Source organism: Carassius gibelio, chromosome A19, assembly GCF_023724105.1.
Source record: "Carassius gibelio isolate Cgi1373 ecotype wild population from Czech Republic chromosome A19, carGib1.2-hapl.c, whole genome shotgun sequence".
Taxonomy (NCBI): Eukaryota; Metazoa; Chordata; class Actinopteri; order Cypriniformes; family Cyprinidae; genus Carassius; species Carassius gibelio.
Window position 1 is genome coordinate 22,261,165 of NC_068389.1, and position 11,694 is coordinate 22,272,858.

General features: G+C 35.0%; 1 protein-coding gene across 1 annotated transcript; it reads left to right on the top strand.

Annotated features, from left to right (window-relative positions):
• The first annotated feature begins 6,197 nt into the window (after positions 1-6,197).
• LOC127935333 (40S ribosomal protein S27) lies at positions 6,198-9,638 on the top strand. Its single transcript, XM_052533118.1, has 4 exons — positions 6,198-6,331; positions 6,931-7,039; positions 7,121-7,231; positions 9,401-9,638. Exons 1-4 carry the CDS (start codon positions 6,326-6,328, stop codon positions 9,427-9,429), a joined length of 255 nt encoding a protein of 84 aa, XP_052389078.1. The 5' UTR covers positions 6,198-6,325; the 3' UTR covers positions 9,430-9,638.
• The last annotated feature ends 2,056 nt before the right edge of the window (positions 9,639-11,694 follow it).

Genomic DNA, 11,694 nt, shown 5'->3' on the forward strand with positions numbered 1-11,694 from the left:
TGTCTATGTCTGGCAGCAGAGATCCAGCTTTCTTCCTCCATATCTCTGATTAATCATGTTCTAGTTTCTAATCTATCTAAATAAGGTCTGTAAGGTCCAAATAATTCTCATTGAGGACAAGGGGATGTGCATGTGAAGCAGGTGAGTGATTGATGCCAAATTAATTAAAACGCATATTGTTATAAACATGCCTTATCTTTGCGACAGCCTCCATGTAAGTGATCTAGATATAACTTCCTTTATATTTTATTGTATACATTTGTTATGTAAGTATATTAGAGAATAATATTTATATATAAGCAATAATAACTTTCAGCATTTATGATAATGTGTTTCTTGAGCATCAAATCAGCATGATTCTGAAGGATCAAATAATCATGGCCTGGGTGAGCATAAAAAACTAGAGATTATAATAATTTTCAGTCACATTTTTGGTAATCTTTAAGATGAGTTGATGAGAACTAAACTACGTGAGCTAATACATAATACATTTATATATATATATATATATATCTGTGTGTGTGTGTGTGTGTATGTATGTTTTGTTATTTTTATAACTGCACTTTAAGCAATAGAAGTAGTATTTCAATTTCTCCATAACATAAGAAAAATCCTCTTGTCAATAATACATTTGTGTAACTAAAAATATTACAATAACCATCTGATATCCTGCCTTTAGTCTTTAATTTTAAAGTTATACAAACACACACACATACATGTATATTCTGTTTAATTTAATATTAATATTATGAACAAATAATGATAAATAATTACATGTTTTAATATGTCACTTAATATGTTATTCCTGAACAGTAACAGTGCATGCTATTTATTTATTTAATAAAAAAACAAAAACAAATTATCAAGTCTACCTGAAATCATATCTACCTCCAGGGGGGTCCAGAATAGTTGTGCATTGATCAAGCTTTATTCAGTTACCCTAATGAAATCTCTCTAGGATTGTTCATTATTTATAAGAGCTTTTGGAAATCACTCATCTCTCTACTCCACTATTATATCGTCCTGCTTCCTTGCTTTAGCGTTTTCATTCTCCTGAATGCGAGTGTAGAAACTAACTGGAGAGGATGAGATCTTTCCTACATCACCTTGCTCTTTTTCTTCTTCTATCTGTTGTCTGGCCTGCCAGCCAATCAAATTAAAGCTATCGCCTCCCTGCATTGACTCAATTTCCCCTTAATCTGCTCCTGGTGGCGAACTTAATTGCAGTTGCAGATTGTGTTTTTGTTCTTTTCCTCTCTCCTTCCTGTCCTCCATCACGTTCCTCTTTGTTCTTCCTTCATCTTTCCCTTGGTGTGACGTGTGGGAGTCTTTACCTTTTTGGTCGGAGGCCTGCTTGAGTTACAGAGCACTAGTGACTGGACCACAGCCGTCGTTAAAGGGTACAACCGGTCTCCACACAACGTCATTCAACTCCTCTTAAACTATTCATAACGGCTTGGGTGCCAGCAAGAGGCCGCAAATATGCAAACGCTCTGTTTGATGGAGGTGGACCAAGTGAACTCGAGGAACAGAGATGTTTGGCTGAAAGATTGTCAGAGAAAGAGCAGAGATGTGTATCATGTAGAGGTCTACAAGATGTAGCTAGAGGTCTATGAGAGGTAAAAGAGAGGAGAGGAAGTCCACAAGATGGAAATTAAAGATATTTAGAGGACAAATGAATCAATGGTTGCTCCAAAATCTATTGAGCTGCCTCCTTAGGAAACATCTACATTTAATTCAGCTTTAATTGAACAGTTAGGTGCCATAGGGTTTTCCATTATGTACTGTGATGAACACAGTAAAATAATCCAAGATGATTCTCTTCAGTAAGTGTGAGAAATGTTCACATATTTCATTCAATTACCTTAAATTAACCAATAAACATTGGTTTGTCTGATATAAAAGTGATTTATTAGCCAAATTATGTCACTTGATCCACATTGTTGGCTTAGCAAGATGTTTCATGAGCTATTTGTAGCTATTTTATGAAGTGTTGCTTGAGTTAACCCCAAATTTGTTTTGAGGTTCCATATCAGTTATGCCACCTTATTAATCGGTGCGGTTACATTAACGAAAACAGCCAGTCAAGTTTACTTACATTTCATAATTCATCATGCCTAAGTCAAAATTTGACATCGAATGTAGGCAGCAAACATTTAGTCACAATGCCTGTATGATGTCACTTTTTCAGTTTAATAACGATGTTAATTTTCAATCAGGGTGATGTGGCTTCATACACCGTAAGCAACCATTCTCGATTCTGGGATCCAATTCACAAGGCCACACTGAAGATCTCATGTCAAAGAAACAAACACGTTTGCCAGAGGGGTTGCCGTTGTACTCTGTCCCAGTTCCACCAACTCCATTTCAAGGAAACACTAACACAGGTCGGATGGATAACCTCTCGATTTCCTGGTAAGAGAACGATCTGTCATTGGCACAGACTATAACTAAAAGATCTGGTGGGTTTTTCATTGACTCTCAACACAAGCAATCTCTGGAGCAACGCACATCTCAGATGGACCAGCCAGCGCCTCCAGTATCATCATGGCTGGAGATCGATGTGGATTTGGGTTTTGCCCTCTTTTTTCTCTTTCTTCTCTGCCTCTTCTTGTTTGTTACTGTAGTGCGTTGCGCTCAAACAGTTGTGGATCCGTACGGAGCCATTTCCACCTCCACCTATCAGGAGGAGCAGATAAATAACTGATATCTGATCTCGCCTGGCCATAACAAATGTGTATTTTGTATTATGCAATGATGAACAGTTGTCAGATGACCTTAGTACATTTGTCACATGATATCATTACATCATTTCAAACATGAAATGAGGTCAGCGTTATGCCAGAAATCACCAAAATGCAGTCATATGCAGTTACGGCCAAATGTTTGACAAAGAAAATAGAAAAGGTTTTGAAGTTGTAAATAAAACTAAGTTTATTGGAATACATTTCAATCTTTGTGCTTCAGAATTTGATTCAATGAGTTACTTGCTGTTTCTTTTTTAAATGCACAAGCATTTTTTGAAAGAAAGTTGTTTCAAATTAAACCCTAAACCATTTGAAGTGTATACCACACTGTAATGTCTTCTTTTTGCATCCCATTTACACTTCTTGCAATGCATTTAAACTCACAGGAGACATGTTCTTGTCAAAGGGGCTAAAAATATACAGAGAACAAATCAGTAGCTCTGCACTACCTGCTATTTTGAAGTATTATAGCACAAGATGTGTTTGCACAACACTCAACTAACCACGCTTTGCGACGTCTGACAGGTGCCTTGTGCGGTTTTACTTGACACATCACGATTTACAGTTTCTGCATTTTTGGCTTTTATTTTGAACTAAAAATAATAAAGATTTTGTTATGTTAATAATTGCATTTGTTCACTTCATCAAAAGTCTGATCATTTATTCACTCATTCATACATTGGGCATATACTCAACTGAACTAGTGAGTTACTAGACCTAAGACCTAATTTATTACAAGTATAGCTACAGGAAAACATTGTCACATGAGATGAGATTTCATTAGGCTCTATCAGATAATAACTTGGCTGTACTGCTAAAGCAGGTCAATTAATAACTTGACCACAATGCATTTATTTGATGAAACACATCTGGCCCATTTAACCCAGGTTGTTTTGAATAAATTCAATAATATGTGTTAGAAATAATCAGACCGGAATAATGGGCCATTTTTAACACACCCAATGTGTCGTGCTGAGCATCCTCTTTTACATTTTGTAAACCCTGGGCTTGTAGCAAACAGGATCCTCTCAGCAAACCTATTCTAGGCAACTTGCACGTCATCCAGTATTGATAAACTGTCTGTTGTGGAATGCTGATCAGGAGCTGCCTGAAGTCTCTGGGTGGGCACATCTGCAGACACTTGTCTCTCATGATTAGCAGGAAGTGAGCCGTCTTGATTCCACCTCCTGGGTTCTGCTCACTCCATGGATATTAATATACATAAGACAGACTTCAGCTGCTGCGTATTACAATCTCAGAATTCATTACTGTTCCTCTCATTAAACAGTTAAAGCTGCGGTAGGGAACTTTTGACGCTCTAGCGGTTAATAAACAGAACTGCTTGCGTCTTGCGGAAGAACATCGTAGCCGGAACTACTTCTCTCTGTTTATGTCTATGAAGAATCACAAAGGTACTGGGTTACTCCGCCGCGGTACCCCTGAAGCAATCTAAAATAGTCTGAATATAAACACTTATTATAGGTGCACCCTATTGATTCAGGATAAGCCAAAAACACGGTTTGGAAAATGGATTCATGGTGTACTCGCTTATTATATACATTTTTCTACATTTTGAACACAAACAAAGTTACGGACCGCAGCTCTGATTGGTTATTTTTTACCGGGAGCGATGGAGTTTCTGCAAATGGCAATAGGACCACTGGGAGGAGCCAGAGGAGCTTGATTTGTCTGTCTCATATTCTACTGTCAGGACATAATGACAGGTTTAATAAATATGTAAAAAATATTTTTTTACAAAAGTTCCCTACAGCACCTTTAAGTGCATAAATAAATTAATTGTGCTGTAAGGTAAGATTAACAGAAACACTTAATAATTCAATGCTTGCTATAATAACAAATGTAGAATCTAAAATTAAAAACACCAACAGATCTATACAATGTCAATAGTACTGAATAAATGCTATATTCAGTCACAAGGTTAGAAGTTATAAAGTAGGGATTTTTTTAGTATCATTGATATACTCTTGTAGTTTTTATTAATATTTTGAATTAGATTTGATTTCTATATTTTGTTTTCATTTTAATTTTAGATAAAGTTTTAGAAAGGTTATGTGGTTTTGTTTATTATTTTAGTGTTTTTTTTTTTAAAGAATGACTAAATAGTTTTTCTTAAGGTTTAGTTTATTTATTTATCTTAGTTTACTTTAGTTTAAACTGAAGACGCTGAAATAAAATAAGTCTAAGATATTATATATATATATATATATATATATATATATATATATATATATATATATGTGTGTGTGTGTGTGTGTGTGTGTTTTATTTCAGTTAATGTTTATTTAATTTTAAGTATTTATTTCAATGGTTTTAGTTTTACTTAATAATAATCCTGATTTAAAGGTACTTGAAAGATCACCTTGGTAGCCTATTGTCCAAAAAAAAAACAAAAAAAAACCTTATGGTACTTTTTTGTATATTTTTGTTTTTAACCTGTTAACTGTCACTCATATTTTTGAAGATAGACTTGAATGTGCATGATACAAACCAAAATTTTTATAATTCATGACTGAAAAGATTTTGTAACATGATTTTGATGTGCCATTTACTTGGTAATGCAATGTCTGATTTTAAAATGGGTTTTAAAGGATGAATTTTGAGATTTTATGTTTTGATATATAACTTCTGATGATTTCTAAAATGTGATAGAGAAAAAGGCAACGAGGAAGTCTTTTTTTTAAACAAAGGGCAAAACTCCTTTTGTAATGTAGATTTCTGAGGGTACACTCTTGTCATAAATTAATCTATTACTTTTCCTACATAATTTTTAACAAAACATATTGGTAAAATATATATTTGGGAGTCTTAGACCTTTCCAACGATATATAGTTTGTCAAGATTAGATTAGATTTGATTGTAATATAGTATAGTCAACGTAGGCGTCCCGTATACGGGACGGGGTGACATTTAACAGGTTTTATTTACAGTCAATTTTAGTAGGAATTGATATCAAAATAAAGATCATTTTAAAATAGATGCTGTTAGGAAGCATTTTAAACCAGCATGTTTCTGTACCTTTTAATGTTTATTTTTTTTATCTATTTTTAACAGTAACCTATAACTATCAGAATAACATAAGGGGAGAGATAAAAAACAACAGCAACAAGAAAATAAGTTTTCCAAAAATAAATAAATAAATTACATAATAATAATAATAATAATAATCATAATAATAATAATAATAATAAAACCCATTATAACAACGATGATCAAAAGTCAAAATCAGAAAAAAATAATGAGTAAGAAAGTAAGTAAATGAATGAATGACTGGGGATTGCTAACGGGGAAAAACAAAATATTGTTCTCCTCGCTTTTTTATTTTCAGACAGATGTATTTATGTATGTGAAAATAGTCCAAAATAAGTATTTTTTTCTAAGATGAAACTATTTCCCCCCAGTTTTGGATGACTGTTACTGACCTCACCTGCCTCTCCTAACATGTCCGCCGATCTACCTCTGATGTTGCACTTCCGCTCACGTCCGCGCTCGTGTGATGATGATATGCGTCTGTTTCCGCCTGAAACTTCCTTTCTGGCAGCGGCTAAATCTTCGCCAACATGCCAGTGAGTACCAGAGAGCAAAAACATGCCGGCATACCGCAATTACATGACATTAAGACCTAGATATCATATCGCGTTAACAAACATATCCATACAGCTGACCATAACATAAGAATTGTCACATGAACTAGAAGATGAACTTAAATACCAGCGTGAAGTCTCGAATGGTTTTATAGCGCGCTGTATGAAGATGGCGGCGCACATAGAACAAAACACGCACGTTTAACTGTAATGTGACGCACGTTTAAGAGTCGTTATGTGTAAATAGTCTGATATCAATCAATTTGTAATTTTAAACCCGCTTAAATATTTTAAAACATACATTTGAGGTAAGTTACTAATTGCTTTATTGCTGTAAATGATTGCATGCAGCTCTCTGGAGTTGCCAGAATGAACTGAAACTGATCAAGACTCGAGGCTTCTGCAAGGCTCTCTCAAAACCCAGTTAACTGTCTACCAAATGATATTTTTGAACATCATATGCTACTGTAATGCACAAAATCCAGGCAGCACACCATATTTGAATGCAGGGTTTGTGAGAAGTTGCTGGTCAGATGGTGTTTAATAGCAGTTTTCTCATGTAAAATCATTTGTGTGAATAGCTCGCAAAAGACTTGCTGCATCCGACGCCTGAGGAGGAGAAGAGGACGCACAAGAAGAAGCGGCTCGTGCAGTGTCCCAATTCTTATTTCATGGATGTCAAGTGTCCCGGTGAGTGTCCGTCGCAAGATTCTGGGTTATTGGACAGGTCCGTGTGAATGTTTGTAATCGTGTGTGTCTCTTGTCTTTCAGGATGTTATAAGATCACGACGGTGTTCAGTCACGCGCAGACAGTCGTGCTTTGTGTCGGTTGCTCGACTGTGCTGTGTCAGCCCACCGGAGGCAAAGCTCGGCTCACCGAAGGTTTGTTAGTGCTTCTGCTCAAACTCAGACATGTTCAGGAGCAACAGTGACATTAACTGTACTAGATCTGCATTTAAACCCAAAATTTTTTTCAGTATTTATATGAATTTCCATATTTTCTGCACTTACACCTGTGAGCCGTGTGAAATGCATTTAAAATAAACTTTTTTCATACTATGCCCTAAATCTTACATTTTTGATACTGTAGCTTCAAGTATAACACTTTAATTTTTCTATTGTTCTGTAAATAATTTGAATACAAATTTATTATTATTATAGTATAATAGTTTTTATTAGTAATAAGGTAGTAAGAATATTATTCAAAATACACTTTGAATAAATGTTTTTTTATTATTTACTGTAGATGTTGTATAATTCTATCAAGAGGCTTGATTTAGCAGATCATATGCCTGAAAAATGTGCTGTGGATGTAAGGAATTATGCATAATCCAAGTTGACCATTGTAAATGCAGACTTTGAGTTCTCAGTGTTATTTGTTGACTGATTCGAGGTGTAGTTTTACTGTGGATACTGTGAATTACTGTCATTTAGTGAAGTCATTTGAATGGAAATGAGTGACTTGGCATACACAGAGTCGTACTTTTGATGCTGGAAGGTCTGTGATGATGCCACGTAGGTTAACACTGGCACTATATTGTGAATGCTGTTGAAATAAACTATATACTCAGTGCTTTAAGTTAGCAGAGCCTGACTGGTGCAAACATTATTTTGCTCTGATTTCAATTAATGACAGTTTTAAATAATTTCTCATTGAGCTTGACACCGTTTGCAGTCATTATTGTGAGTTTAGATGCTGATTTTAGTCATTCTTTATAAAGTTGATTTTGTCTGTGATTACTGCAGTAATTCAGTTGTGCGGGATATTGTTTCTGAATATTCATATTATATTCATTGTTGCCATAGGTCTGCAGTTTATTGTAGTCTCTTATTTCTTCCAAACCTTTAAAGGGTTACTCCACCCCAAAATGACACATTCAGTCCTCAAACTGTATCAAACCAGTAAAAGCTTCATTCATCTTCAGAACACAAATGAAGATTATTTTGGATGAAAACCGGGAGGCTTGTGACTGTCCCATTGACTGCCAAGTAAATAACAATGTCAAGATCTAGAAAAGTATGAAAGACATCGTCAGGATAGTCCATCTGCCATCAATGTTTCATCCGTAACGTTATGTAGCAACAAGAATAAAAAAAAGAATAAAAAAAACGTATTGTATGCGAAGAAAATACAAAATCACCACTTTATTCAACAAGTCATCTCCTCGATGTCTCTCCACATCAGCTTAGCACCATTTTGGAGAACATCTGCTGAACGCAAGCATGGTATGCTCTTCTATGTCGGCCGTGCTGCACAGATGCGCTGTTTTTGTTCAAATCAAAGCCTAAACACACACAGAAAACATCCTTGTGTTGTGGCTGACACAGTAAGAGCATGCAATGGTTGCGTTCAACTGATGTTCTCCAAAATTATGTGACACTGACGTGGAAAGACAAAGAGGAGACAAATTGTTAAATAAAGTCGTTATTTTTGTTTTCATCGCATACAAAAAGTATAACGTTACGTTTGAACCATTGATGGCAGGTGGACTATTCTGGCGATGTCTTTCATACTTTTCTAGATCTTGACATTATTTACTTGGCAGTTAATGGGACAGTCACAAGCCTCCCAGTTTTTTATTTGGTTGAATTCTGATGAAATTTGTGTGGTTTTGTGCGAGAAGCAATGTTCAGTTGCTGAAAGCAAATAATTGCTTTGGCCTATTTAAAGGTGAAGTGTGTAGTCATCTATGTTCAAATGTCTTTTATCCCAGCTCAATATGCATTGACAACTATAAGACACTTTTAGTTCTATTATTTTGTTGATCAGAGGTTTATTAGACTTATTTATTTGAGATTTGGCTCAACCAATGAATGGAGTTAATTTGGGATTTTCGTTGTCCAATTAATGGCAGTAGTGTTTTAGAAATCTGTTTGTAATAATTTGTATTGCCACTGGAGGCACAGAAACTCTTCACCTTTGTGTGTGAAGTACAAAAACAATCTTTCTAGTTGTTTGAGGGCACTGTGTGGAGTTATTCATGCTTCTGTGGTCAATGAGCTCAGCTGTTGTTTCTCATAATGACCTCTCTTTTTTTATCATTTTTCCAGGGTGCTCCTTCAGAAGGAAGCAGCATTAAGATGTTTTCTGGATGCTTCCTTGGAGAGAGGGAATGAGAGAGAGAGAGGAAGGAGACGGACCGGCCTCAGTGACAGCAGCCTGATTATTTCAAGCAAGAGATGAAGAAATACAACCAAACACTCATAGAGGTCTGAAGAACTGACGGGAAACACCCTCCAACCTAGTGTCTCTCTCTCTGTCTCTCTCAATAAAATGTTTGGGCTACAATTATGCAGTGATGAGTTTTTTGTTCAAACTGTCATGATTCATCCACATGGATGGTGTAGTTATTGACTGCTCGGTGTGTAGTGCAACTATTCAAAGCTTTTCTGAGGAAAATAATCAAACCAATATTCAAATTTGCAGGAATGGTGCACAAGGAACCATTACTATGAATTTTGAAATTTAAACCAAGTCTTTTATTATTCTGCATAATGTTTCAGTGGGAATTGGTTTTCAAGATTCTTTAATGAATAGAAAATTTAGAAAGTGCATTTATTTGAAACAGATTCTTTTGTAAAATACTTAAAATCAATGTAGTGTCGTTTCTGATTAATATGTTTCATTGGGAATTGTAATATTGCTAAAAGGAAGAAGAAAAAACCTGAAATGATCAAAAACTAAAAAACATTAAAATGTTTCAATTTCATGTATTCAATTTGACCAACACTGAATGGAAGCAAACACTTAAGATTTGAGAAATCCTAGAACTAGATAATAGCCTGCATGCTTTATATGAAATTGCCCCTCTGAAGATCTTTATATAAAACAAATTACTTTTTTATATCTTTTTAAAAACCGTAGAGTAAAAATGCATTAAGATTTCTGAATGGCTTTTCAAAAAGCGTTTCCTCCAGCATTCATAAAATACTCATACAGATGGTATTCATTATCAAGGCCGAGGGACCAAAGACCCAAACAGGTGGTTGTTATTGAACATTGCACCCACTGTGGGAAAAACTGCAAGACAAACTGATAGCTTACAATACTGTATGTGAGATGAACTGTCAATGATCCTGTATTAAGTGAAGGAAAGTGCTTGAATCGTCAAGCCTGCAGGGTTTACACTTCCACAACGCAGCACATTAACAGATAACAGCCTTTGTCAGGAAGGAGAGGTGGGCTGTCATTTAGCTTCCGAGATCATTAGTTGATTGCTTTTCTCTGCTGAACTGTTGTCTTCAGTGGCTCCTGAATGATAATATGATGAGATCAATTCAGTTGTATTCTCTGCCCTCCAGGAACGAGACCAGTGGGCGAAATGATCTGTGTCCTTTCTTAACCAAATCAACTGCAGATTGTGGCTGCCTAATGATGCCTTGGCTTGTGGGAATGAAACTGCAGCCTCATGGGATATCCCATGATTACTTTCAAGAGTCAAAACTTTAGTGTATACTCCAGCACCTTCTCTTATTATAGTTAGATACTTAGATATTGTCTTTACCCATTTTTTCTTTTGAGTTCATCAGGATGCATTTTTACCAAATGGTGTTCTCTTTAGACAATGTTTTGGTAAATGCAGTTACGCTATGGATAATAATTTTCCCATTATGAAGAACATTAGTCTAAATACCACACACTTTCTCTCTCTATGTCATACTAAAGAGCCCAAGCTTCTGCTGTCCTGTAGAAATGCAGTTCCCAAAATGACCACATAGTGTCAGAAAATCTTTAACCCGGAAGTATGCGTTCACCTATTTTCTTTAGCACATGGGGTTTTCTGTTTTGACTACATCATATACATTTTGAATACTTTATTACTCATCATCAAAACATGCTCTGTTGGGGAAAGAAAAGCTATGTTAATCAATATATTGCACAGGATGAGTAAAAGGTGTCAATGGAAAAGTTGAGCAAATATTATGATGTTTATTATAATTTAATTAATTTAAATTTTAAATTTAAATTTATCAAAATGATAAATAACAGATAAATATCGAAACTTGAAATTAATAAATAAATACTTAATCTAAAAATACAGCGCTATAAAAAACAGAATTATGTAGTTTAATAGAAACCAAATACTTTCAAAATAATATTTTAGGCATTAACGATATTATTTTCTTACAGTTTAATTTAAATTGAACCTTTATATAAAATAGATGCCCTTTAAAATAGGGCTCAGGTTATTTAAATTGAACCTTTATATAAAATAGATGCCCTTTAAAATAGGGCTCAGGTTTGTTTGACAAGAATATCGAACAGTTGATAGCCATTGACTTCCATAATTACCAACATTTTTCTAAATATCTTCTTTGCTCAACAGAGGAAAGAAATACTTACA

Bases quoted from the DNA above. Each gene is read 5' to 3' on its own strand.
- LOC127935333 (XM_052533118.1), top strand. The intron at 7,040-7,120 runs GTGAGTGTCCGT...CTTGTCTTTCAG, and splicing joins CATGGATGTCAAGTGTCCCG to GATGTTATAAGATCACGACG. The intron at 7,232-9,400 runs GTTTGTTAGTGC...TCATTTTTCCAG, and splicing joins CAAAGCTCGGCTCACCGAAG to GGTGCTCCTTCAGAAGGAAG.